Source organism: Haliotis cracherodii, unplaced genomic scaffold (genome assembly GCF_022045235.1).
Source record: "Haliotis cracherodii isolate W230 unplaced genomic scaffold, xgHalCrac1.p SCAF_6, whole genome shotgun sequence".
Classification (NCBI taxonomy): domain Eukaryota; kingdom Metazoa; phylum Mollusca; class Gastropoda; order Lepetellida; family Haliotidae; genus Haliotis; species Haliotis cracherodii.
Genome location: NW_027266319.1, coordinates 49,499,860 through 49,527,807, shown reverse-complemented (window position 1 = coordinate 49,527,807; position 27,948 = coordinate 49,499,860). Strand labels below are relative to the sequence as shown.

At 42.4% G+C, this 27,948-nt stretch overlaps 1 protein-coding gene across 1 annotated transcript in view; it reads left to right on the top strand.

Annotated features, from left to right (window-relative positions):
• The window catches only part of LOC139446107 (fibropellin-1-like), a 35,873-nt gene extending 8,385 nt beyond the window's left edge, over window positions 1-27,488 (top strand). Inside the window, exons 5-21 of the mRNA XM_071227385.1 lie at window positions 1,621-1,702; window positions 4,174-4,353; window positions 5,609-5,862; window positions 7,580-7,661; window positions 7,849-7,985; window positions 10,666-11,086; window positions 12,230-12,415; window positions 15,611-15,864; window positions 16,025-16,109; window positions 17,112-17,291; window positions 18,256-18,509; window positions 19,341-19,422; window positions 20,617-20,794; window positions 22,457-22,670; window positions 25,052-25,319; window positions 25,706-25,819; window positions 27,266-27,488. Of these exons, the coding sequence (XP_071083486.1) occupies window positions 1,621-1,702; window positions 4,174-4,353; window positions 5,609-5,862; window positions 7,580-7,661; window positions 7,849-7,985; window positions 10,666-11,086; window positions 12,230-12,415; window positions 15,611-15,864; window positions 16,025-16,109; window positions 17,112-17,291; window positions 18,256-18,509; window positions 19,341-19,422; window positions 20,617-20,794; window positions 22,457-22,670; window positions 25,052-25,319; window positions 25,706-25,819; window positions 27,266-27,429 (3,135 nt within the window). The 3' untranslated portion in view covers window positions 27,430-27,488. The remainder of the gene's footprint in view (window positions 1-1,620; window positions 1,703-4,173; window positions 4,354-5,608; window positions 5,863-7,579; window positions 7,662-7,848; window positions 7,986-10,665; window positions 11,087-12,229; window positions 12,416-15,610; window positions 15,865-16,024; window positions 16,110-17,111; window positions 17,292-18,255; window positions 18,510-19,340; window positions 19,423-20,616; window positions 20,795-22,456; window positions 22,671-25,051; window positions 25,320-25,705; window positions 25,820-27,265) is intronic.
• Window positions 27,489-27,948: the final 460 nt, after the last annotated feature.

The window sequence follows — 27,948 nt, the reverse complement described above, 5'->3', positions numbered from 1 at the left end:
CCATGCGCGTCCTAAAACATAACTCACTCTTGTATAAACTGTGTCACATGAGCATGGACGAATTAGGGATGGAATGTGCCATCATTCGGAACAACTTATTCAACCTACAATCAGCTGCAGAGATAACTCAGTTACCTCCGAGCAATGTCAACATTTAAATTTAAGCTTAAAGCTGTCGTATCGAGGCAGGGATTTGGTTAAAGTCGTTTGTCGTTTGCTTCAAAATAGGCTTCAAAATACAAGGTTACGAAAACCTATGTTTTATTGAACTATCAAATACGTAGCTCTAATGGATGCCTCGATTCATTACATAGGGTACTATTGTATAGACATCGTGATACTTGACTGACACTACAGCGACGTGTAAGTTGTTAGCATGGTAGGTTCCGATAGTGATATCGGTACCTGGTTCTGTACATAACTGGTGCGGTACTTCGTGATAGACCCGTGAAGATCCGGGCTAGAAAAGGTCTTCAGTCGTAAGAGGCGACTAACGGGATCGGGCGGTGAGGCTCGCTGACTTGGTTGATGCATGTCATTGTATCCCAATTGCGTGGATCGATACTCATGATGTCAATCATTAGTTCGTCTATTCCAGACTCGATTATGTATAAACCGCCGCCATATAGCTGGAATTTTGCTGAGTGCGGCGTTAGACAACAAACAAACAAAAAACATCCACCCCAAAACCTGACTTCACACCAATTCTTGAGTATCAACAAATCATGTTCATACAAGGTAATCGTAGAAGTTAGAAAACCTGGAGGACAGGCAGACATGGACACAGGCAGTTGATGCGTCTGTGAAGATTATACAACATTACTTAATGAAAGATTACACAACATTACTTGATGAAAGAATACACAACATTACTTGAAAGATTACACAACATTACTTGATGAAAGATTACACTACAAGTCTACAACATTACTTAATGAAAGATTAAACTACATTACTTGATGAAAGAATACACAACATTACTTGAAAGATTTCACAACATTACTTGATGAAAGATTACACAACATTACTTGAGTTGTTGAAAGATTACACAACATTACTTGATGAAAGATTACACTACATTACTTGATGAAAGAATACACAACATTACTTAATGAAAGATTACACAATATTACTTGTTGAAAGATTACGCTAAATTAATCAGTGACAGATTAGACAACATTACTTGATGAAATATTACACAACATTACTTGTTGAAAGATTACACAACATTACTTGATGAAAGATTGCACAACATTACTTGATGAAAGATTACCCAATATTACTTGTTGAAAGATTACACAACATTACTTGTTGAAAGATTGCACAACATTACTTTGATGAAAGATAACAACATTACTTGATGAATTACTACTCTATCCGTGACATAAACAATGTTTGACCCGACGTTCAAGTATCATGATACGTATTGTATTAATTTGCTATCCAATATATCCTTCATGTTCTCGGTCAAAATGTATGTGTATCGTTACAATGGGCACACTAAGCTCAAACATTTAAGCGAAAGAAACACAGTATATCAATATTTACTTTTTTTACGGTTTTCTGTCAGTGCCCGTTACAACCGGTATTAATTGTTCCTTGTACGTTGTTGTGATTTAGATTGCCATTGAGGTGAATGAACCGGACGACGCTTACTGGACTGTAGGGTACGCCCTGGACGATATCAAGGGGATCGAGTGTAGTACGTATCTGGTTCAATTATTGCTGTAATCTATATCAACTCATTCACCAGAATCCTCGCCGTTCTAAGGAGGCGTCGACTTCAGAAGCAACTGACACCTCCATCAGTTAAATGACCCTCACTATCAGTACAGCTGTCTGTGTTTCTAGACTGACACCTTCACCAGCTAAATGACCCTCACTATCAGTACATGTACTGTCTGTGTTGACTGACACCTTCATCAGCAAAATGACCCTCACTACCAGTACAGCTGTCTGTGTTCCTAGACTGACATGTTCATCAGCTAAATGACCCTCACTCTCCGGACAGCTGTCTGTGTTCCTAGACTGACACCTTCATCAGCTAAATGACCCTCACTGTCAGTACAGCTGTCTGTGTTTCTAGACAGACACCTTCATCAGCTAAATGACCCTCACTATCAGTACAGCTGTCTGTGTTTCTAGACTGACACCTTCATCAGCTAAATGACCCTCACTATCAGTACAACTGTCTGTGTTTCTAGACTGACACCTTCATCAGCTAAATGACCCTCACTATCAGTACAGCTGTCTGTGTTTCTAGACTGACACCTTCATCAGCTAAATTACCCTCACTATCAGTACAGCTGTCTGTGTTTCTAGACAGACACCTTCATCAGCTAAATGACCCTCACTATCAGTACAGCTGTCTGTGTTTCTAGACTGACACCTTCATCAGCTAAATGACCCTCACTCTCAGGACAGCTGTCTGTATTTCTAGACTGACACCTTCATCAGCTAAATGACCCTCACTCTCAGGACAGCTGTCTGTGTTTCTAGAATGACACCTTCATCAGCTAAATGACCCTCACTATCAGTACAGCTGTCTGTGTTTCTAGACTGACACCTTCATCAGCTAAATGACCCTCATTATCAGTACAGCTGTCTGTGTTTCTAGACTGACACCTTCGTCAGCTAAATGACCCTCACTATCAGTACAGCTGTCTGTGTTTCTAGACAGACACCTTCATCAGCTAAATGACCCTCACTATCAGTACAGCTGTCTGTGTTTCTAGACTGACACCTTCATCAGCTAAATGACCCTCAGTATCAGTACAGCTGTCTGTGTTTTCTAGACTGACACCTTCATCAGCTAAATGGCCCTCACTATCAGTACAGCTGTCTGTGTTTCTAGACTGACACCTTCATCAGCTAAATGACCCTCACTATCAGTACAGCTGTCTGTGTTTCTAGACTGACATCTTCATCAGCTAAATTACCCTCACTACCAGTACAGCTGTCTGTGTTCCTAGACTGACATGTTCATCAGCTAAATGACCCTCACTCTCCGGACAGCTGTCTGTGTTCCTAGACTGACACCTTCGTCAGCTAAATGACCCTCACTCTCAGGACAGCTGTCTGTGTTTCTAGACAGACACCTTCATCAGCTAAATGACCCTCACTCTCAGGACAGCTGTCTGTGTTTCTAGACTGACACCTTCATCAGCTAAATGACCATCGCTATCAGTACAGCTGTCTGTGTTTCTAGACTGACACCTTCATCAGCTAAATGACCCTCACTCTCAGTACAGCTGTCTGTGTTTCTAGACTGCCACCTCCATGAGTTAAATGACCCTCACTCTCAGGACAGCTGTCTGTGTTTTCTAGACTGACACCTTCATCAGCTAAATGACCCTCACTCTCAGTACAGCTGTCTGTTTTTCTAGACTGACACCTTCATCAGCTAAATGACCCTCACTATCAGTACAGCTGTCTGTGTTTCTAGACAGACACCTTCATCAGCTAAATGACCCTCACTATCAGTACAGCTGTCTGTGTTTCTAGACTGACACCTTCATCAGCTAAATGACCCTCACTCTCAGGACAGTTGTCTGTGTTTTCTAGACTGACACCTTCATCAGCTAAATGACCATTGCTATCAGTACAGCTGTCTGTGTTTCTAGAGACACCTTCATCAGCTAAATAACCATCGCTATCAGTACAGCTGTCTGTGTTTCTAGACTGACACCTTCATCAGCTAAATGACCCTCACTCTCAGTACAGCTGTCTGTGTTTCTAGACTGACACCTTCATCAGCTAAATGACCCTCACTCTCAGTACAGCTGTCTGTGTTTCTAGACTGACACCTTCATCAGCTAAATGACCCTCACTCTCAGTACAGCTGTCTGTGTTTCTAGACTGCCACCTCCATGAGTTAAATGACCCTCACTCTCGGGACAGCTGTCTGTGTTTTCTAGACTGACACCTTCATCAGCTAAATGACCCTAACTACCAGTACAGCTGTCTGTGTTTTCTAGACTGACACCTTCATCAGCTAAATGACACTCAGTATCAGTACAGCTGTCTGTGTTTCTAGACTGACACCTTCATCAGCTAAATGACCATCGCTATCAGTACAGCTGTCTGTGTTTCTAGACTGACACCTTCATCAGCTAAATGACCATAACAAAATGACTGACACCAGCTTTGCTGATGATATAAATTCCGTTTCAGATCTGCCTGTCGACTGTAACTTCGAGAAGGATCTATGTAACTGGGAGGTTCAGTCCAACACCTCCGTGTTTGACCCCATGAAGTGGTCACGTGGGAAAACCAGGACCAAGACCTGGTTTGGAATGACGGACACGATGAGGGACGGACCACAGAATGATCACACAACTGGCACCAGTCACGGTAAGCCTGGCCAAGCACCACCCCTTGTACGTGTGAGGATGAGATTATGTGTCACAATGTGACGTCGGAGCCTTCACATATTGTACCCGTGTTAGGAATTGCACCTGGTTCTTATGCGTGACGAACTTTAACCACTAACCGCAGATCCCTGGCCTTACAAAATGTCGTATCAAAATGTTACCACTAATTGATTTCAAGTTTAAAGATGATAGTTCTAAACCACAATTTTACTAAACATCCACAGAAACAGCCTACCTACCTAGCCACCTACCTACCTACCCAAACACCCACCCACCCGTCCAACCACCCACCCGTCCAACCAACCACCTACCTACCTACCTGCCTGCCTGCCTGCCTGCCTGCCTGCCTACCTACCTACCTACCTACCTACCTACCTACCTGCCTACCTACCCACCCAAGTCAAGTAATGATTTAAACAAAGTCACCTTTGTGTTGGTATTACCACATGAAAATGTTTCACGGAGGAAAAAAACCCATTAAATCTGTGAATCTTTGAAGATCTATCTTTGGTGTAGTCACAGACCATAATATCACATGCAATTGTACCTCGGCGGTCTATTAATAAACGTATTACGTCTTACACAAATGTAGGGGCAGTCGGTTAACCTAGTGGTAAAAGCGTTCGCTCGTCACGACGAAGACCCAGTTTCGATTTCTGACATAGGTACAATGCGAAGCCCATTTATGGTGTCCTCCGCAGTGGTATTGCTGGAATATTGCTAAAAGCGGCGTAAAACCATATTCACTCAAACGTCTTTCGTCGCATGACCAACGATTTGCCAACACGTTGCAACTAAACACTCTCCGCATGGGATAGGTGGGACTGAAAGCTCAGCCGATTCATAGACAGGTTTTGTACTTTCTACAGAGTATCATAAGCTGTCCCCTTTCCTTTTAATTTTACACAAAATCATTGATAAACGTGTGAGGTTCCATTATGTTTCCTTCCAAAACACACCGAGGATTCCTGTATTTTATTTTCATTATGAACGTACAGCCAGCCTGTGAAAATCATGGGGAATGCGGGGCAGGATCGGTCGTCAGTATATCGTATGCCTGTAAGACCTGATTGAGATTAAGAGGTCACTATGGCGTAGGACTTCTTTATACTATCAACCACTGGTTCGTCTGTTCCAGACTTCGTTATTTTCAGCCGACGTGATATAACTGGAATATTGCTGACTACAGCGCATGCCACCACTCACTCACTCACTCACTCACTCATAAATTGCAGGATATTTCGCCTATGCCCTGAAGACGCTGGCTGGCAATACCGCCACTGGACTCGTCAGCCCCAAACAACTTGAACAAATGTGTCACGTGACCTTCTGGTACTACATGAACGTCACCACGCTGCGAACTCTGGAGTTCCACGTCCGGAAAGACGGCATGGACTTCCAGGTGTGGAACGTGAGCGGTAACCAGGGCAACCAATGGAACTATGTGGAACTAGACGTTGAGACTGTAGCCGAGAAAGGGAGTTACGAGGTAAAGACGACAATCGGATGTCGGATGGTGTCGAGGATGAAGGACACAAACGTTATGAATATGTTGTTTTAGTTCAATCGTTATTGTAAATATTATTTCGATGATTAGTTTCCAAACGGGTGTTCGAAATATGATGTGTTCAATCATTGAATGAAACCTCACAACATTCATGACATGTCGGCCTCCCATTCTGGCGCCAGGTATTTGATTTCTTTACAGTTTTTTTATAAATTTTGTCATTTAAGGTTTTCAGCAATATTCCGATTACAAGTGCATTCCTCATACTTCCATGTCAGAGTGATGAGATCAGATTGGTCCAATTGATCTTGATAAAATACAATGTATCCCACCTTGGTGGGGAAAAAATGTCTCAACAGTAGAATAAATCTATTATACCCCTCCACGAGCAAGACAGGCTCCACGTGGATTTTGGAGAGGCAGAATATATCCCTTATACCCCTCTTCGAAGCAAACAGCTGCAGGCTTTTTTTCCGAGTCAATAAAAGTCACGTGACATAGCACAAGTTAACCTCATCTCAATCGAACAGCTGTTTTCTATAAAAAAAAAATGTTTTAATTCTTTTACAATGTCATATTAAGAGATGTCGGTAAGAAGAATTCGTTGGAGCAGGATCACCCCCAACGAGAGCAGCATAAAACCCCATGTACCCCTCGTGATACTGCTACAACTTAAAACAGATTGCTATTTTACTCTCCAAAATTTAGTTGGCAGGCACGATATAACGGAAAAACATACTCAGAGCGGTATTATAAATATAACTCACAAAGGCTGATAGCATTGCTTAAAGTAACTTTTACAGATCTATTTACAACCCCTCCCCCCAAAAAACCCCACCACCAACAACAAAAAACAAAACAAAAACTAACTGCAGATCTATCCTGGCGTTAGTGTCCTCTGGTCAACATATCCTTGATGATGTTCACATTTTTCTATTTGAATTTAAGATAAGACGTATCAGAACTGGTACCCACCCATCTGTAAAATCAATATCTAAATGCAGTTACTATCAACAATGCAAAATAATGCGTAACGCGGATTGATATCCAATCACAAACCTATCTCAGTACAAGTGAAATATATTAAAAGTTAGATGGCACAACAGATGAATTAACCGTGGAACATTTCTCATACTGAACGATTCTGTGAATGAAAAAAAAGAGGAAATATATAGAGGATGAATACCATTTGACATGTGAACATGTTTATAACTTAGCAAGCAATATTTACAGCGCCAGTACATTGATAGACTGACATTTGTCCCTGAAATCTTATTTAAAAAAGATGTATCTGCGAAATAAATAAAAAAATAATCCAAATGGAGCCCGGGAACAATCCTTAATTACAGGGCTGATGAAGCAATCTAATCTAGACTTGCCAAATGATTCTAGACTTAATTTGGACTCTTTTTGTAAATATACTCTCGGGTCTAGGAGACAGACTAATGCACTGACTATCCCTCTGTTGAAACAATTGTACATCTCATTAAATCCACTCACAGACTATATAATATTACTATTTCTAGCTAAAGTGTTTACACTTGGAAACTCAATTACGTTCTGACATAGGGTATACATGAGCATTTATCTTCGTTGAATGTACTTTTGTAGCATGAGCATGTGGACTTTTATCTGAATAACTATGTCTGTCCGTCTGTTTGTCAAATCTTTAGTTGCTCGCCATATGTTTACGTTCCAGCTGGTGTTCTGGGCCAAAGAGCCCGTGGATAGCTACTGGGCGGTAGGATACGCCATTGATGACATCAGGGGATACAGATGCGGTGAGATTGTTAAAAAACAACTTTGACATTTAAAAACAAGATTTTTTTCTCAGAATAAGTAGACTGTGTAATCAGTGCCATCTAGATGGTAAGTAATTTGGTAATGCAGATCCGTAAATATTTTTTCAAATGGTCTCAATGTTGTATGATGTGTACCTTATCTAATGTACACTTTTTTACACTACAGCCTGTGAAAATAACCCTTGTAAAAACGGAGGGGGTTGTATGAACCGTTTTAACAACTACACCTGCGTCTGTCCCAAATACTTTGAGGGTCAAAGCTGTGAAATAAACACCAACCCATGTAGAGATTATCCGTGCAAGGTGAGTTTATTGCTTGCGTCTAAATTTATATTGTATCTGGAATCGAAGCCCGTTCCCTTAAGCGGTCGGAGAAGATTGTAAAGTCTAAGTTAAAGTGGGAGAGTTCCTGAGGTCGTAGTGCTATGGTCGCTCAGTACGATGATTATCTTCCTACCTTTCCGTGACCCTCCCATACACTCCCAAGCAGCCATTTTGTCCGACCCATACCCAATTTTTCGTTATAAAAAATCTGTTTAGTGTACGGTAACTTTTCCGACCCTATGCCAAAACATTTGGAGTCCAGCCAAACCCTTTGGGGAAGCATACAAGCTAATCCCATCACATTATAATTAGCTGTTTTACTCCAATACGATTCCTGTCTGCATGAAGTCTGGGGACACCTCCATGTGAGGTCACGTCAGGTGAACACGCTAAGCCAATCAGCGTCGAAGCTTCATTATTCTCAAGAAAGCCAAGCATTCTAACAGGCCAATCTGATATCTGTATCTCGGGGTTTAACGTCGCGTTTTAAAATTATTGCACTTAAGTATTATTTAATCTATTGCCTTTATGCCGCACACTGACGTGGATACTCCACTCAGACGCAATATATTGACAACGAGTCGACCAGTTCTTGTTTTATTATCTTAATGTCGAGCGCCAGGCAGCTAGGGTAGCAACAAGTACAAGTAATGTTGTTTGGTATAACACGGCCAGGGGATTGAACCACGAAGGCAAACACTCTTTCCACTGGGCCACAGAGGCCGTCTCTGTATCTCGAAAGCGAACTTAAATATAAATTCCGATGGTAGAAAGTATAGCGCCATTTTATTGATATAGTTGTGGATATTTCATATTTCCTGTCGTTTCGTAGCACCGTGGCACATACATCCAAAAAGTGTCCCAGCGTCGAAATATTTAAGTTCTAGGTGGGTTTTCACTTGTACAAATTTTGACATTCCCGAATCGAGGTAATAAAAAAGAAATGAAGCTGAATCGTTTTAGAGGGAGTGAGTTGGGTTCAACGCCGCTTTTAACATTATTCCAGTTATATCGCGGCGTGTCAGCCTAATGTGGGAGGAAAGTGATGCAGGTCTCGGTCGTTTAGCACTTCAGTGAAACCCACGAGCACGGGAATGGCGCTGACAAACCGAGAAACATAATCGGGGACAACCGGGATTCGAACACACAATCAGAGGTTTCTTGCGTGCCCAAGGGACGCAACTCCGCACATCGAATCGCGGCGCCTTAGACGACTGGGCCCCCGAATCGTTTTAGAAAGATGGCATTTGATTGGCTCCAGAACCCAAACAGCCTGATTTTGGATCGGGCCGTCAAAGTTCGCTCAGAGTTCACCTGACGCGACCGTGAATAGAGGTGTGCTGAGATCTTAAAGTTTTGTTCGTTTGTTTGTTGTTTAACGCCGCACTCAGCAATATTCCAGTTCTAAGACGGCGGTCTGTAAATAATCGAGCCCAGACCAGACAGTCCAGTCCAGTCAGGGAGCATCGATCTACGCAAATGTAAGATGACATGCACCAACCAAGTCAGCCAGCCTGACCACCCGATCCCGTTAGTTGCCTCTTACAACAAGCATAGTCGCCTACTTAGTACAAGCATGGTTTGATGAAGACGTAATCTGACTCGGATCTTCACGGGTGCACATCTTAAAGTAGAGTGGGGTCGTATCGGAATGAAAAGTCTGATTTTAGTGAGATTGATTTTGCAAATTCGTCCTTGGTCGAACGGAATTCAGTGGAGTTGTGACTACATGTTTACATCACAGAAATACAAACAATAGTACTTGAAGGATCTATGTACCAGCAGCCTTAGAAAGTCGTAATGACTACAGGTGGTCCAGAAGACTAGTGCAAAACCTATTTGAACAGAATAGTAGCACGGACCACTGGTACAAATAGCCCTCAAAATGATTGAGGACTACCATTATAAGAGTGAGTGAGTGAGTGAGTATGGTTTTACGCCGCTTTTAGCAATATTCCAGCAATATCACGGCGGGGGACACCAGAAATGGGCTTCACACATTGTACCCATTTCGGGAATCGAACCCGGGTTTTCGGCGTGACGGGCGAGTGCTTAAACCACAAGGCTACCCGACCGCCCCCTACCATTATAAGAAGGGCGTTGAGGTACTCTAGTGGATAAAGCGTTCTATTGTTACACCGAAGGCCCAGGTTCGATTCCCCACATGGGTACAATGTGTGAAGGCCATTTCTGGCGTCCCCCACCGTGATATTGCTGGAATATTGCTAAAAGCGGTGTAAAATATAACCCACTCAGTCATAATAAGATTTGTATGTGTCCTCAGCGTAATTTAGTAGTCTTGGGTTAACTTGGAAGGCTGTACCAGTATGTCCGTTACAAAATAGAGAATCTCGCCCGAGTGACTTTTGATATCAAATATATCAACACGAGTTGATAAAAGTGGTTAAAAAACTTGCGGAGGAGTATTCCATTTTTATCAACGAGCAGTGATGTCACTTTGATTGTTACGTCATGGTAACGATGACGTCACAATGGTCTGGACAAGCCTTGTGATGCAATTTCATTGCAGCGATAGCTACAATGCAGATATCACTTGATCTCACCCAAGCAATATCTCCCGTGGGAGCCAGTTTTGGGTGATAAATGCGCACTGTCCAGTACATTTGAAACTTATATATTATTTGTATGATCTTTTTAGAATTTCGCTACCTGTAACCCGGTAGGCGACAACTACACGTGCGATTGTTACCCAGGCTACACTGGTCACGACTGCGACCTGGACGTGGACGAGTGCGCCAGCTCGCCCTGCGCACATGGCACGTGTTTAAACCTGTATAACTCCTATTATTGCTGGTGTGAGGCGGGGTATGAGGGAGACCAGTGCAGTACAGATATAGACGAATGTGAGTCCACACCGTGCCAGAACGGCGCAAACTGCACCGAGGGCGTCAACTCCTACACATGCGACTGTCCCCCGGGGTTTACTGGCAAGCAGTGCGAGATCAACATCGATGAATGCGCGTCGTCCCCCTGTCAACATGGCGGCATGTGCTATGATGAAATCAACACATACGTCTGCATATGTCCTCCAGACTATGCCGGGGTATTATGTGAAGTCAGTAAGTAGATTTCACAGGTATTTCACGCTTGTACAATCAACTGCATCCTTGAGTCAAATTAAGGTGTATGCGCAAAGGGTTACTTTTTATCTCCACTGGGCATATAGTGATCACCTGTTCTGTCAGTCCGTCTTTCTGTCAGTTCACATTTCGTTTCCGGAGCATAACTTGAAAGCCGTTAAAGATTTTTCATACAAACTTGGTACATGTATTAACCAATGGCTAAAGTGGTGCCTTTTGCTATTTAGGGATTTTAGAATATTATTTTTTTCCATTTCCATGGCAACAGGTCCATAGTGGTGTGTTTGTCTTTACCATATCTCTAAATCTAATGATTCTTACATGAAAATATTGCACGCACAAAGGCTAGGTTGTCAACTGGTGCCTTTTGCTATTTAGGGATTACAGAATTGATATTTTGTCTGTATCATGGCAACAAGTTTGACTTTGACTCTGTTCATATTGGTGTGTACCTGACCTGAGTACAATGTGTGAAGCCCATTTCTGGTGTCCCCCGCCCTGATATTGTTGGAATATTGCTAAAAGCGGCGTAAAACCGAACTCACCCACCCACCTGACCTGAAATATAAAGTTCCTAATCCTAATTCCATGGTATTATTTTTATACTGCTCTTGTATACGGACAGACAGATTAGAAAGAATTTATCTCATCAGGTTGAACTTTCTGTCAGATGATTTGTTTTTTCGACTATGTTTGGGCCAGGGGATTGGTCATCTTCTGATGACTCTTGTTATTATAAAGACGACAGGCAAACTTCAAGCAAACACTTCCCCAAACCCTTAAAGTCAAGTAAATATTTTGGGCATATTTGCATCCATAACCGTAAATTTGGCCATTTGAACAACGCGTTACTGGTCTTCTTACTCGGGTTTTACGATGTATTTAAATATAGCAGTACCCAAAATTTCCGAATTACGTAAAACGTAATATATAGATATTAGGATGTTTCTCTAATTTGAAATACTGAAATGTTGTCAAAGCGGCGGAATACCTCATGCGATAGATGCTGAATCATCTCACAAAAGGCAAACGACAATCATACTATTTTTATGCATGAACATTGTAGAGTAGACACAATGTGTGGGTATTGCATTCCAAAGAGGGTATTTGTATTTTCAACAGGAAACTTGATGGATTGTGACTTCGAGTCCGATTTCTGTGGCTACCAAGTCTCCACCACTGACCCCAGCAACGACACTGACGCATTTGAGTGGGTACGCGGTCCCCTCTCAGTGCCTGGCTTCTTCGGCAGCAGCCGCATCCTCTTCATGGGCCCCTCCGTCGACCACACCACTGGCGAGACTGACGGTATGCACCTGGTGAAATCCCGCGTGGCAAATCAAGATAAAACGCAATGTGGAGTAGATAGGGTGCAAACAATTGTTTTCAGAATTCCTTCAGTGTTTTTGCTCACTTTCTATATTGTTTGTTTGTTTGTTGTTTTACGCCGTACTCAGCATTATTACAGCTATATGACGGCGGTCTGTGCATAATCGAGTCTGGACCAGAAAATCCGGTGATTGACATGACGAACATCGAGCAAGTCAGCGAGCCTAACACCCTATCCCGTTTGTCGTCTTTTATGATATCACTATACATTGAAAAGATATCATGTCCACAAACAAACAAATAATAAGTGTATTGATGAGTAGATGTAGGGAAATCGCGTGCGACGAAAGTGGAGTGGTCTCAGCAATGTCAGGAATGTGTACGTGTACGCGGAGAACATCGTGTTAGTACTGGTTAAGAAATACAATGTGTTTGAGATTCCATTCCCATTTCTAGATTGAATCAACACAGGAAATGGTGCTTGTTCTGCGAGATGGAACAACGTGTACATTCTGCCTCACATCTCCTACAGTGGTAGATAACGCATCTCACAGACATTGGTTACAATTGGGAAAAGCTGGCAAGCTACTTGTACAGTGATGTACATTCAATTTGGGTTGTAAAGTAGATCTCAGTAGAAATCTTCCAGAACGAAAGTAAAGACATCTGTATACATGCATCTGAACCTGGGCCATAGATAAATGACTCTCCCGGGGGAGCATTCGTCCGTGTGGGCGATAGTACTAGACTTGATCTGCATGTCTAAGCTCGGCCAGTATTTATTAGTCTGCCTCGTGATATACAATAGGAAGGACATTCCGCGTATCTGTGGTCTCCGACATGACACCAACACATTGAGGAAGAAACATGTGCCCACATTTGCCTAGATTTTATTTAATAATGAACCTCGTTCCAATCCCATTGTACCAGGTGATTTGTCTGGCAAAGTTTATTGCTGGGTCCGGAAATTGCTTTCAAAACGCAGAATATGTTCATTCCCCCTAGCACTGTTTAATACAATCAGTGGCAGGCATACTCGTTACTGAATTGATGTTCCTTGTATGGAGATTGCTGACCGGTAGCCTGTCCTGATAACCACCACTGCCAGTAGGTTGTATCGTGGTTATTAGTCTCCCCTTGCTGGTGTGTCTGGAAGATGTAATTGTCTTGAGGTCAAGGTCGACTTCAAGGTCACGGAAGAGTGTTCTCACGCCGCCTGTGGCAATATTCAACCATTATGACTGCATTGGACACGAGAGAGTAGGTGAATTGGGTGTAAGGCCTTTTTGAACAGTATTTTAGTTATGTCACAGGGTGTCAGCTTAATGTTGGAGGAAAGGAACGAATGATGCAGGTCTCAGACGGTTACCACTTTGTTGAAACCAACGACCACGGGTATGGTGCTGACAAACCCAAACCGAGAAATATAATCGGGGCGAACCGGGATTCGATCCCACAATCATAGGTATCTTATGTGCACAAGAGACGCAACACTGCACATCGGTATGGGACACAAGAAACGAGCTTTACACGTTGTTCCCATGTGGTCGAATGTGTGTGTGTGTGTGTGTGTGTGTGTGTGTCCGTCCGTCGTGCGTGCGTGCGTGCGTGCGTGTGTGCGTGCATTAAAGCTGTTCCAATCTTACAAGGATCCAATGATCCTGGCTTTCAATTCCAGATTAGCCATAATAGGGATGCTATGTTTGTCAGCATCATACCAGTGCTAGCGGGTTGACTAAAGTTGTGGACGTTAAAAGACTTGCATCACTTCGAGTTTCAAATCCGCATTAAGCTGTCCTGCTGTCAAATAACCGTAATACTGTTCAGAGCAGCGTCAAACCTAACTCGTTCACCCACCCACTCTGCTTGTACCTCACTCACAATAACTGTGACGTGAGTCTTTCATTGCAAATATATATGCTTTAGATCTAGGTTGTAGCTAAAACCAACACATTGGAACTTCCAGTTTACCCCAGACCTCAAATTCTTTATCGGTTCTCTATATTTCCTCTCTAATTTAGCGGGCCTGTGCACTGCCATGAGTATTTTATGACATTACGTCTTGTCACGTGAAGATTCCATTTATCCAATCAAGTGTGTAATTGTATCGTTAACCGGAATGCATATTTTATAGCGAGCACACCCACCCATGTGGCATGAGGATCTGCGATGCCCTGATGATAATTTGCGGCGAGACAGTTCACTCTGGTTTACGATGGGTGCGGTGAAATATCCATCTCTTTTGACGAACATCTTCTTTAGACTTGGTTCTGATTGTCATTGATGTAATGAGTCGATGTATTATTCTGTGGGCAATGTTTGACGTTCGTGATTCTCGTTAACTGATATACCTTACTTGCCCTCGGATCGGAAATAAACATCGATCATACATGTATGGATAGGAGCGGCAACGGGTCATCCGTTTGATGGTTTACATTGGTAGATTTTTATACACTAGGCTGTGATAGAACATAAAACAAACATGATAGCAATTACATTAGGGACCACGTGACAAGTAACTGTTGTGAAAAATACGGTTCAGATCCAGCTTTCTGAGAACGAATCTTGTACGTCTTTAAGCAGTGACTGAAAATATATTTCTTAAAATTCCATTCTTAAAAAATACTCAATGGCTTGGTCCCCATATTATGTGGATTTCGGTGCAGAATAGGTCCCCAGTACTAAAACTTGGCTGGCGACTGATGTAGGCAGTAGACGATCTGGAGTATGTGTCCTGGCGCGCGGCGCGGATCATTGATCTCGCTATTATCCATTAGATGGTTAGAATCTCAACAGTTACAGTACGTCACTCATGCTTTGTAGTATACACGTGGTGGTGGTGGTGGTGGTGGTGGTGGTGGTGGTGTGTGTGTGTGTGTGTGTGTGTGTGTGTTTCGCATACGCCCCCTTTTGGACTCCGTGGGGATCTAGTTTCATTACGTCATCAAATCTCGTGAGGCAGGAGAGAATACGTGATCACAGTGTAGTTTAAGCTAGCTTAGGTATGAAATGGGCAGTTCATTATAAATATTGCACAAATTGTGTTTAAAGCTTAATTGGGGCTTGATGCACATGTGGTCTCCCTCTAAAGCCGTTTGAGTTAAACGCACATACAACTATGAAACTGCTTATTTTGTTAAAAGAAGCATGTACGGAGAATGATTTTTTCTGCAGGAAACGCGACGTACGCCAAGCGCGGCAACGCTAAAAACGCAACAACGACGTTGTTGTCGCCCCTGATGGAGGGACGTCTGTGCTACCTGGAATTCTTCTACCACATGGGCACCGGCGCCCTCAACACCCTCGACGTCTATATGATCAAGGACGGCAACAGAAACCTCATCTTCTCTTCTAATGGATACCAAGGCTTCGAATGGCAGAGAGCAATGCTCGACATTGAAGAATACACCGAAACAGGACGATACCAGGTGAAGACTTCAGTCAAACAATAATGAGTAGCCAAACTAAAATATCACACTAAAGTTTTCCTTAGAACGTTATTTAAGTCTTTGAAATTGGTACTATATTGTGATATGACGCCATATAGGTGTTTTATGAAATTGAATGTCAGGTGTGTTGTTCTTGCAGCTGTCTTTCGAGGTTAATGAACCAGATGACAACGGCTTCCTCTCTGTCGGCTACGCCATCGACGACATCAAGGGGTTTAACTGCGGTAAGAATTCGGTTAGAAGGAATAAAGGTAGAATTGGACCCCAGCATGGGTTTGACGTAAAGGTTGCGAATTTGGTACTTTGATCACCAGGCCTACAGACTCAAATCCGTTACCTGGCTCTATTGGTTATGATAGTAGCTCAGCGTCGGTGGGCAGGAGTTTTTACACTGCTTAGTTTGAAGGTATACAGAAAGTCGTAACACAAGGGTTTGCGGAGCCCATCTTTATACTTAATGCTATTAACTGATATTGAATGGGACATGTGTGGGAAATGTTTTTCCATATACCGACACGATTCTTATTTTCAGTGAATTTTTAGAAAAAATGATTCAATAACAATTCTGTAAAATTCTTATTTATACTACTATGAACCGACTGAACATTGCCTTACACACGGTGTGCATTTTCAAATCTATTTGCAGTCGATGTCATCCTACATTATTTGCTACATTGCTAAAAGAACCTTTATGTTGTCTTACAAGTTCTCATCATTCATTGGCCGACCATGAAAATAGAGGGGCAATCTCATTAGAATCAGATCTTAGTTCTCGCTCCCGCTAAACAAAGATCTGAGAACACCATATTACGGGTCACGTCAGACCGACCTTGCGCGAACTTTGACCGACCAATGGAATAACTGATAAGAAGTCGATATTATCAGAAGGCAGCTTTCTCATGCTTTACGGCACTAAATTCAAATTCGAAACATATTTTGACAAATTCTGAAACTTGAACAAAAGAACATTCTTGAATGGTTAATAGATTGTCTAGATTGTATGGATTCAGTCGTTAAGCCCGTAACTATCGTTACTATCGTTACAGTTTTAGAGTTTCGAGGTTGCATGATTAGAAATCATATTCCGACATTTCCGGTGTCCCCCGTCGTGATATTGCTAAAAGAGGCGTACAACCACTCATTAAAAAAACCCTGTACCTGTATATAATGAAATGTGTATTAGTCAAAAGGAAAGAGTACTCGTCATCTAAAGCATACATCTGCAGATTTGTCTCTGGACTGTGACTTCGAGAACGACACATGTAACTACATCATCGAGCGAGAAGACAATTTCTTTGATCGCATGGAGTGGAGACGGGGCCAGGCTGTTCTGGAGACCATCTTCAGTGACATAAAACTCCTCAGAAACGGCCCCAGCGGCGATCACACCACTGGGAAACCAGACGGTATGTGCTTTCATCTGTATGTACCTAATATTGGATCAGGGATTTATCAAAGATTTTATACTGTGTGCGTCTGGCAGGCAATTTGGGAAAAAATATTTATGTTCAAACTTAGGATTTTGGGGGGAGCTCAATTTTTTTAATTCAGAGTTTTGCACATTTTACCATTATATTTTGAGATTGTGTTCAATGCGATAAAATAGAACTGTACTAAGCGATCTTAGCGCTGAGGTGGTCGAAACTCCCATTCCTTAACCTAGACATACGACAGTCGTAGCGCTAAGATTGTTTTGTCGAGGGAAAGGATGGCATGTCGGGACATACGGTAACGTGAAAACAGTTCATCTTTACTTAGTTATTCGAGCAGCATAGTGCGATCACGTAACACAGGTTGTTTATGCAGACTCCTTTCAACTTCTTTGCACAAAAGCTGAACAGTCGCCATATTGTTTTCGGCGAACATAATAACCTTAGTCACCTTAAGGGTGGGTGGAATTAACCATGGGGTTTGTATCTTCACTAAGGCTTCCTTACCTCATGGTGGTTTCGTGGAACAGTATCTGAATCGAAGTCGAAGGTTAAAATTGTACGGTTTACGTTCACCTCAGCGCTGAGGTTGTTTTGTGGAACGGGCCCTTGTCATAAGTCATAGCAGGCTATCTATTGTTACTGCTGACAACATATCAGCGATAAACCGAACCCTTATTCCCCAACAATGATGCGTCACTGCGTCAAGGTTTCTTGAAGCAACGTTCATGATACTCCGTGTGAATATACTCTGCCATACCTATACGAATCCAGATTAGGCCTCCACCATAATGTGCTTTTAGTAAGAACCAACTAAATGGGGTCGGATGGTCAGGCTCGGTGACTTGCATGATTGCCTGTCATCGCGCACCCCAGGGGCGTGCATAGTTGCCCATATTAACCGTATACAACCTTGATACACCGTTCCTGTATGTTGTAGGCCACTTCATGTACGCTGTGAAGCCCATCAACTCCGGTACAAACACGACCCTCGTGGCTCCACGGCAGCGTGACCAACTCTGCTTCATCCAGTTCTTCTACCACATGGGGTCTCACTTCCTCAACAACCTGGAGGTGTCCGTCAGGGCCGAGAATGAGACTTACATGGTCTTCAACACATCCGGTTACAAGAGTGATGGATGGGACAAGGCCCTCATCAACATCGAGGAAGAAACACGAGTGGGCAAATATGAGGTGGGTGAAACATGTGCGTTGGCAGCCATATTGGATTGGTACAGATTCAGTTTTTACACGGACGTAGTAACCTTTCATTTAACAGGAAAGTTTCAATTTAATAGCATTTCCTGTTTGCGTTTAGATCATTATTTATGTTAAAGGCAAAGTTTAATTTTGTTTGTTTGTTTGGTGTTTAACGCCGCACTCAGCAATATTCCAGCTATATGACGGCGGTCTGTAAATAATCGAGTATGGGCCTGACAATCCAGTGACTGACATCATTAGCATCGATCTATGCAATTGGGATACGATGACATGCATCAACAAAGTTAGCGAGCCTGACCACCTAATGCCGTTAGTTGCCTCTTAGGACAAGCATAGTCACTTTTTACTGCAAGCATGTGTAGCTGAAGACCCGGATCTTCACCGGTCCGATGTTTAATTATTGTACGTGTACCTACCAAACAACCTACATGTAAATGCTAAACAGCTACATTTGGTATAAAGGCAATCTTCAACTTCTACTTACCTTGTATATATTGATTGTTTATGGTCTCAACACTTTCTGTACTTGTACTTTTATAGATGGAATTCGAGTCTATTACATTTCATATTTAATTTTAATAAAGTATAGGAAGTAAATATTTAATAACCACGCAATAAATTGTGTAGTTGTAATGGAATTGAAGAGCAGGTAGTCTGAACTTGACGTTTCTTCCCACAGGGTGCCAATAAAACTATTCCAATAGAATTTAATCAACGAGGAGTTGACGTAGTGCTTTCGCCTGAAGCCTGTTTGTACCCGAACAAATGTAGACTATGCTGAATAACAAAAATTCTCTTGGGCAGATTGCCATCTTCGTGGACGAACCAGATGATATGTTTTGGTCCGTGGGTTACGCCATCGATGACATCACAGCATCTCCATGCCGTATGTATTTACATATGAACTCTTAACATGCTACTGTGACGTTCTCGTTCTCGAGTGAGTGAGTGTTTAGCGCCGCTTTTAACAAAGTTCCAGTCATATCACGGCGTGTCAACTTGATATGGGAGTTAAGTCCGAACTGATGTAGTTTGGTGAAAGCCACGAACAGCCGGTATGGTGCTGACAAACATAGAATCATAATCGGTACTCAACTAACGCATCTCATCCTATCCAATATAAAATGAGAAATATATAAAAACAGTTCTGTACAAACATTAGTCTTTCTGTATCCGTGTAGAGAACTACATATCTCAACCTTAAAAAACTCGAATAAATATTGTAAAGCAGTTTCACAATAAAACTTGACCGTTGTGGTTGTGACCATCTCATCTAATTCGCCGCAAGGGTTGTGTCCCTTGGGCACGCCAGGAACCTATGATCGTGGAATCGAATCCCAGATTCGCCCTGATTATTTGGTTGGTCAGCTCGTGGGTTTCACCAAAGTAATAAATGTATTAGACATGCACCACGTTAGGCTTTCCTCCAACATTAAATTAACATGCGATGATATAACTGAACACAGACCAAAGCAGACTCACTCACTCACTCACTCACCATTATTATGATGATGCTCCCAAATGAACGTTATTGAAATCGGTCCCAAGGACTATATAACATGTCGTAATTAACTTGGATAGTATGGTCAGACACGGTGCCTTGGTCGATTGCGTGTTAGCCTACCCCAACGACGTATGATGTTGCATATAATATCATCTACTGGTTGGTCTGGTCCAGACCGTGAAGATCCGGGTAGGGAATATGTCTTCAGCAACCCATGCTTGTCGTAAGAGGTGACTAACGGGGTCGGTTGTCAGACTAGCGGTCATGTCATCAGGTTGACCATGTCATCGTATCCCGATTGCGTAGACCGATGCACACATTATACCCCATACGGGGAATCGAACCCGGGTCTTCAGCGTGACGAGCGAATGCATTAACCACTTGGCTACCCCGCCGCTCCTAAAACAACAAACAAGCATCGTGTTGTATGGGGTTTTGAATAAACACCCTCTTAGAAACACAATACATCTTCAACTGTTTTTGATAACCTGTCGAATCCTCAGTATTATAATTCTAGCAATTACAACATTGCAGGCGTTAATTGGAAGCTGATTACTTGTTTTGCTTGCCTTGCAGTGTGCGCCAATAGCCCCTGCATGAACAACGCCACCTGCACCAACGAATACTACAGCTACACCTGCACCTGCCCCTATCTGTACTCGGGGAGGCACTGTGAGACAAGACTCACCCCCTGTGACTACTCCCCATGTGCACATGGCAGCGCTTGTGATAACCAACCTGGAGATAATTACAGGTATATGATAATCTGATTTGTGATAACCAACCTGGAGATAATTACAGGTATATGATAATCTGATTTGTGATAACCAACCTGGAGATAATAACAGGTATATGATAATCTGATTCGTGATAACCAACCGGGATATAATAACAGGTATATGATAATCTGATTCGTGATAACCAACCTGGATATAAATACAGGTATATGACAATCTGATTTGTGATAACCAACCTGGATATAATTACAGGTATATGATAATCTTATTTGTGATAACCAGCCTGGAGATAATAACAGGTATATGATAATCTGATTTGTGATAACCAACCTGGAGATAATTACAGGTATATGTTAGTCTGATTCGTGATAACCAACCCAGATAATTACAGGTATATGATAATCTGATTCGTGATAACCAACCTGGAGATAGTTACATGTAACTTATAATCTGATTTCTGATAATCAACCTGGAGTGATAATCAACCTGGAGTAATAATATACAGGTTACTTCTAATCTGACTTGTGATAATCAACCTGGAGTAATAATATACAGGTTACTTCTAATCTGACTTGTGATAATCAACCTGGAGTAATAATATACAGGTTACTTCTAATCTGACTTGTGATAATCAACCTGGAGTAATATACAGGTAACCTATAATCTGACTTGTGATAATCAGCGCAGTGATAAATATATGTCTGAAACTGGCGATTATCAACCTGGCGGTTCATACAGATATATTACATGACATTGTACTTGTCATAATAGTCTTCTCATTAAATATTGTTAATACATCGGAAATGAAAGTTTTGTTCCCTTAAAGATATTAGTCGAGGTATAAACTGTTATCTTTGAAAATAATAGGTCGAATTCTGAGAGAGGCCTTGTGCTTGGCAACGGAATTCAGAGTATTACCGCTTATATTTCCTGGGGTTAAGTAGCAGTGTTCATATTAATCGCTCTGGTGATGTTTGCTATGAACTCCATGTTTACATAGGACAACCTAAAATTCATCTTGTGTGAAGCCCATTTCTCGTATCTCCCCAGTGTGATATTGCTGGAATATTACTAAGACCATATTCACCCACGTTGTGAGAAGTGGATAGTGCAACACAAGGCTTGTGTTGCTTTTCCTGAATATTGAATTTTTATTCTCATCAAAACAATCTGCAAAATTATATGCTCAACCTGTCAGTTAATTCTGTTTTAGAAGTGTCTTTCAACTGTCTGCAGGTTGAACCATAATCTTAACCTATATGTGACAAAGCAGGGCTGGAATTAATGATTTGGTTAATTTTGTCCTGAATTATGCTTTTCAAACTACCTTTATTTCTTTTTACCTTTAGGCTTTAATCCTATTCTATGAAATTTATGAAAACATGATATAAGAATACTAATTGGTAATGGGTCTCACCTGTAGTCTACTTTTGAATAATTTCCTTGTTACTTTCAGCCACGGGGCCTAGTGGATAAAGCGTTCGATCGTAACGCCATCCGGGTTCGATTCCCCACATGGGTACAATGTGTGAAGCCCATTTCTGGTGTCCCCCGTCGTGATATTGCTGGAATATTGCTAAAAGCGGCATAAAACCATACTCACTCACCTACTCTCTCTCTACTTTCAGCTACAATTCTAAGGGTCTTTGTTTTGATCAATGTTTGTTTCATATTCTTAGGTGTAATTGCACTGAGGGCTGGATGGGAAATGATTGCGAGGTAGAGGTTGATGAGTGCGAGAGCAACCCCTGTATGAACGGCGCCAACTGCACCGACTTGTTCAACGGCTATGAATGTGTATGCGAGCCAGGGTGGTACGGTACACATTGCGAAATAAACATCAACGAATGCCTCTCCCAGCCCTGCCAGAATGGAGCAACTTGCATTGATGAAGTATGTACCTGGAAAATATGTAATGCTCTGAAAATGACGGGTACATCTCATTTTCAGTGGGCACCATAGTGAAGATGACGGTGCGGATTTTAAACGAAACTCGAAAAAAGTGGTGCTACCTAGTCTTCCCCTACCATAAAACATATTACAGATAATGGCAAAGCTAATAAAATCGGATTTATTGCCTTGCGGTCAGATGCATACAGAACAAATATTCTAGATTTTGTATTGCTTCATTTGCACATACTTTCCATCACATTATATGGAAAAGAGGATTCAGTTGCATCCAACAGACGCAGAATGACCCTCAATTTTTAGACTGATGTCTTTCAACACATTGAAAGGTCAACGTAGTCCAATCTTTCAATTTTCCCACATTTAATACACCGTTGAAGTGTGTTAGATTGTTTGTTTGTTGTTTAACGCCGCACTCAGCAATATTCCAGTTATATGACGGCGGTCTTTAAATAATCGAGTCTTGACCAGACAATCCAGTGATTGGCATCATGAGCATCGATCTAGGAAATCGGGATACGATGATATGCATCAACCAAGTCAGCAAGCTGACCACATGATCTTGTTAGTCGCCTCTTGCGACAAGCATAGACGCCTTTTACAGCAAGCTGGGGTTTCTGAAGACCTATTCTAACCTGGATCTTCACCAGTGTGTTAGGTTGACTTGCATGGCACTAAGATGACTTCATGGAACACAGTCAAGTTCGATAATCAAAACCACATTCTTTTTTATGGCGAATCCACTCTCTTTCTGATGGCTAGTCGGTGCTATTTATGATGGCTGATTCACTCTCATTATGATGGCTAGTCCGCTCTCTCTACGATGGCTAGTCCATCTCTATGATGGCTAGAGAACCCTCTCTACGATGACTTGTCAACTCTATATGATGGGTAGTGTTCTCTCTGTTAATGGCTAGTCTACTCTCTCTAAGATGGCTACTCCATTCTATATGGTTGCTGATCCACTCTCTGTGATGGCTAGTCCACTCTCTCTAAGATGGCTAGTCCACTGTCTGTGACGGCTAGTCCATTCTCTATGATGACTAGTCGACTCTCTGTGATGACTAGTCCACTCTCTGTGATGGCTAGTCCACTCTCTCTAAGATGGCTAGTCCGCTCTCTGTGACGGCTAGTCCACTCTACGAGGCTAGTCCACTCTATGTGATGCCTAGTCCACTCTCTCTAAGATGGCTAGTCCGCTCCCTGTAACGGCTAGTCCACTCTCTGTGATGGCTAGTCAACTCTACGAGGCTAGTCCACTCTCTGTGATGGCTAGTCCACTCTCTATGATGGCTAGTCCACTCTCTGTGATGGCTAGTCCACTCTCTGTAAGATGGCTAGTCCACTCTCTGTGATGGCTAGTCCACTCTCTGTGTTGGCTAGTCCACTCTCTGTGTTGGCTAGTCCACTCTACGAGGCTAGTCAACTCTCTGTGATGTCTAGTCCACTCTCTATGATGGCTAGTCCACTCTCTGTGTTGGCTAGTCCACTCTCTGTAAGATGGCTAGTCCACTCTCTGTGATGGCTAGTCCACTCTCTCTAAGATTGCTAGTCAACTCTCTCTAAGACGGCTAGTCCACTCTATATGGTTGCTGATCCAGTGTTTTATTCATGTCAGTGGCACCCTTTATAACCAGCGTTAATTCGCTCTCTTTTGTGCGCATTAACAAGTTTTCACTATTCAAGCAGCAATGTCAGATAGACTAAAGTGGACACTGGCGGCAATCTCATTAAATTCGGACATTTTACTCCGATACGATACTCTCTGCGGGAAGGTCTGAGGACACCTCGCGTCAGGTTAACTTTTGATCAGCCAATTAACGTCGAGGCTTCTAAATCTCGGTACGAGTGCTCGAAACATTCGAACGAGCACTTCTTATTTGGGCATATCTAAAACGAATGTACAACATGAAGCCGCACAAGGGAATGTGGCTATCTTATACATCCATGGGCTACTACCGATGGTATATCTGTGTTCTGTGATGGTTTCATTTGCTGAGCTCGACATTGCCCTATCGAGGTGGATAAGAAATGAAGCCGATTCGTGTTTAAAAGCTGACAATTGATGCGACCTTCTATGGGTGTGTCGTTCGATCTTGACACAGAGCGGTACCGTATCGGAATAAATTGGGGCGGGTGTACATGGACATTATTAGAGTAGTAACGACAGGAAATAACTACGATCAACGGAGACTCTCAGATTGTTTATTATCGTGCTCAGATGGCATTGGCCATTGGTCATTGCCCACACTATGCACCTCTGCTACAGTTCGACGAGTTTTCTGGCTACAGTGATATACCTATATACCTACTACTATATGACACAAGCAAGGCCACTGACTGTTGTTTGCTTTCATCTCCCGTAGGTAAACTTCTACCAGTGCGAGTGCGTTCCTGGCTACTGGGGTGTATATTGTCAGTTCGACATCCAGGAGTGCGATTCCAATCCCTGCCTGAATGGAGCGACGTGCGTGGACGACATCAACTTCTACTCGTGCAAGTGTCCACCCGGCTACAGCGGCGACCACTGTGAGATCAACATCGACGAGTGCGCCAGCAATCCCTGTCTCAATGATGGCATGTGTTATGACCGTGTGAACAGATTCGACTGCTACTGCAAGCCAGGCTACACCGGTAAAACTATACGGTCTAACATTAATAATGAGTTAATTTCTTTATGTGGCAATCTTAGAAGCTGTGGTATCAATGGTCCGACGTGTGGATTTCTACTTCTATATTCTCTCAAAATGCAACGTTTTGAATAGTTGCTAGTACCTTGGGTGGTCACCAACTGTGTAGGACATGGTTATATTGAAAAATAAAATTATGGAAATAGCTGAGACTACTTTACTGAAGATTAATAAACAGAACATACACACAAGGCTGACAGTGTTGCTTGGGCTTGGGTACGATAACATGAAAACAGTATTCAATTTGCCGACTCCTTTCTTACAATATACATATTTTTAAAATAAAAAGAAACAAGTTATTCGTGTGTGATTGCATGGTATTTATTACAGGGTCCTCTTGCGCTCGAAACGTTAACGAGTGTTGGTCGTCTCCCTGCCTGAACGGGGCCACCTGTGTGGACATGGTGAACGACTATCAGTGCTCGTGTGCTCCAGGATATACAGGTACAGGGTTGAAATGTCTCTCTTCTGGTGGATTTGTTGATGTGGAATGTTGTCATGTTTGTGTTAATGTAAAAGGGAAAAGAGCGATGGTTTTACATATAAAGTGTACAGTTTAAGGACGAGTCCCACCGACCCGAGTACCAGAGTTACCCGTCCCAGCCCAGCCCTAGTACAGTTCCATGTACAGTCCGTGTACAACTCTTCTTACGACAGCTTACTGCTTGTACCTTAAGTAAAAATAATATAATATATACTGTGATTGATATCTGAGCTGTCAATACGTTTTTCTCTGTCCACCCTGACAAGTTTCCAATACGTTATAAGTTGCATCTTGACTTATGTCATACTTACCAAATACAATTCCGAACTACTTTCATAGGCTTATTGAACTTGTTCTCCGAGTTGAATAAATGCAATATTGATCCGTTACCATATGACCTGTGACATGAAATCCTGAGCTACATGTACATCTTAGCAAATCAACATCGTCTTAGCCTGTGGAAGAGATTGTCGTCTTTACTTAGTTAATCCTGAACCATTAATGTCAATATCCCATGTCAGTCCAAATGGGATTATATTTATGGTTGAATATAAAAGGCACCAAACTCTTTGATGTCATAGCGAGGGCACAATCTGTCAGTAGGTCAGGTTTGTTAAGTGACAGATATACATATCTTATTGGTTATACTTTGGTAAATAATGTTTTGAGTCTCAGAAGCAGGTTGAAAAAAATCTGATAGTTACCATATTTAAAACCCCTTTAATCAATAAAACCACAGGTACTATTTGATTTCTTAGAGTGAAATATGAGGACAGAAACAGATAGTCTATAAGGCCAATGTTGTACCTCATGTTCGTCTTCCCATGGAGACCCCGATGTTATGCCTCATGCTTGTCTTCCCATGATGATCCCAATGTTGTACCTCGTGCTCGTCTTCCCATGGAGACCCCGATGTCATGCCTCATGCTTGTCTTCCCATGGAGACCCCGATGTCATGCCTCATGCTTGTCTTCCCATGATGATCCCAATGTTGTACCTCATGCTCGTCTTCTCACGGTGATCCAGATGTCATGCCTCACGTTTGTCTTCCCATGGAGACCCCGATGTTGTATGCCATGTTTGTCTTCTTGTGATCACAGTGCATTACGTCTAAGATTGAGTCGGCACAATATATGATATCCTGGCTAATCGTGTCTCGTCATGCCCTATTCAGGGAATTTGCTATTTACGGAGACCATAAAATAGATCTCTGCTATTACTAATGTTATCATCCAGCGGTTTGTCTGGACCAGATGTGAGAATGGGTTGGAATCTATCGCATCGGCAGACAAGTTACAGACCGCCATGATACAGATTTAATGTAGTTTTAATTGTAAACAAAGTTCGCTCACTCAGTCCAACATGTTCATCTGCAACCTTCTTACATGTATACTGATCTGTTTCAGGAACCCACTGTGAGACTGACATCGATGAGTGTGCGAGCGCCCCCTGCAGGAACGGCGGAACTTGTCACAACGAGGCCGGGAAGTTCAAATGTGACTGTCCAATCACCTGGGCCGGCGAACAATGCGAAAAAGCTCTTGGAGATTGCGGCACTGACCCTTGCTAAACCAAGATCATTGTACGTCATTTCACGGTTTATCTTTAAATACTAAATAATAAACACATTTTACTGGTTCTGGTTGGTTCATTTATTTACAGGAACAGTGAAGTGGCCAAGTTAAAGCGCTCGCTCGTTATGTCGAAGCCCCGGGTTCGATTCCCCACATGTGTAAAAAGTGTGACCTCCATGTCTGGTGTACCCTGCTGTGATATTGCAGAAGAATTCTTAAAGCTGAACAAAACCGAACTCTTTCATTTATTTACAAAAACCTCATATGCAAGAGCACTGTTAAGATATTAATACTTTCATTCTTTAGAATTTACACTGTTACTGTCATGTTGATTGGCCGAATGGATGGTCACGTGATCACACGAGCGACTAATGGGATCGGGTGGTCAGGGTCGCTGACTTGGTTGATGCATGTCATCGTATCCCAATTGCGAGACTCGATGCTCATGATGTCAATCACTGGATTGTCTGGTCCAGATTCGATTATATACAAACCGCTGGAATATCGATAGCTGG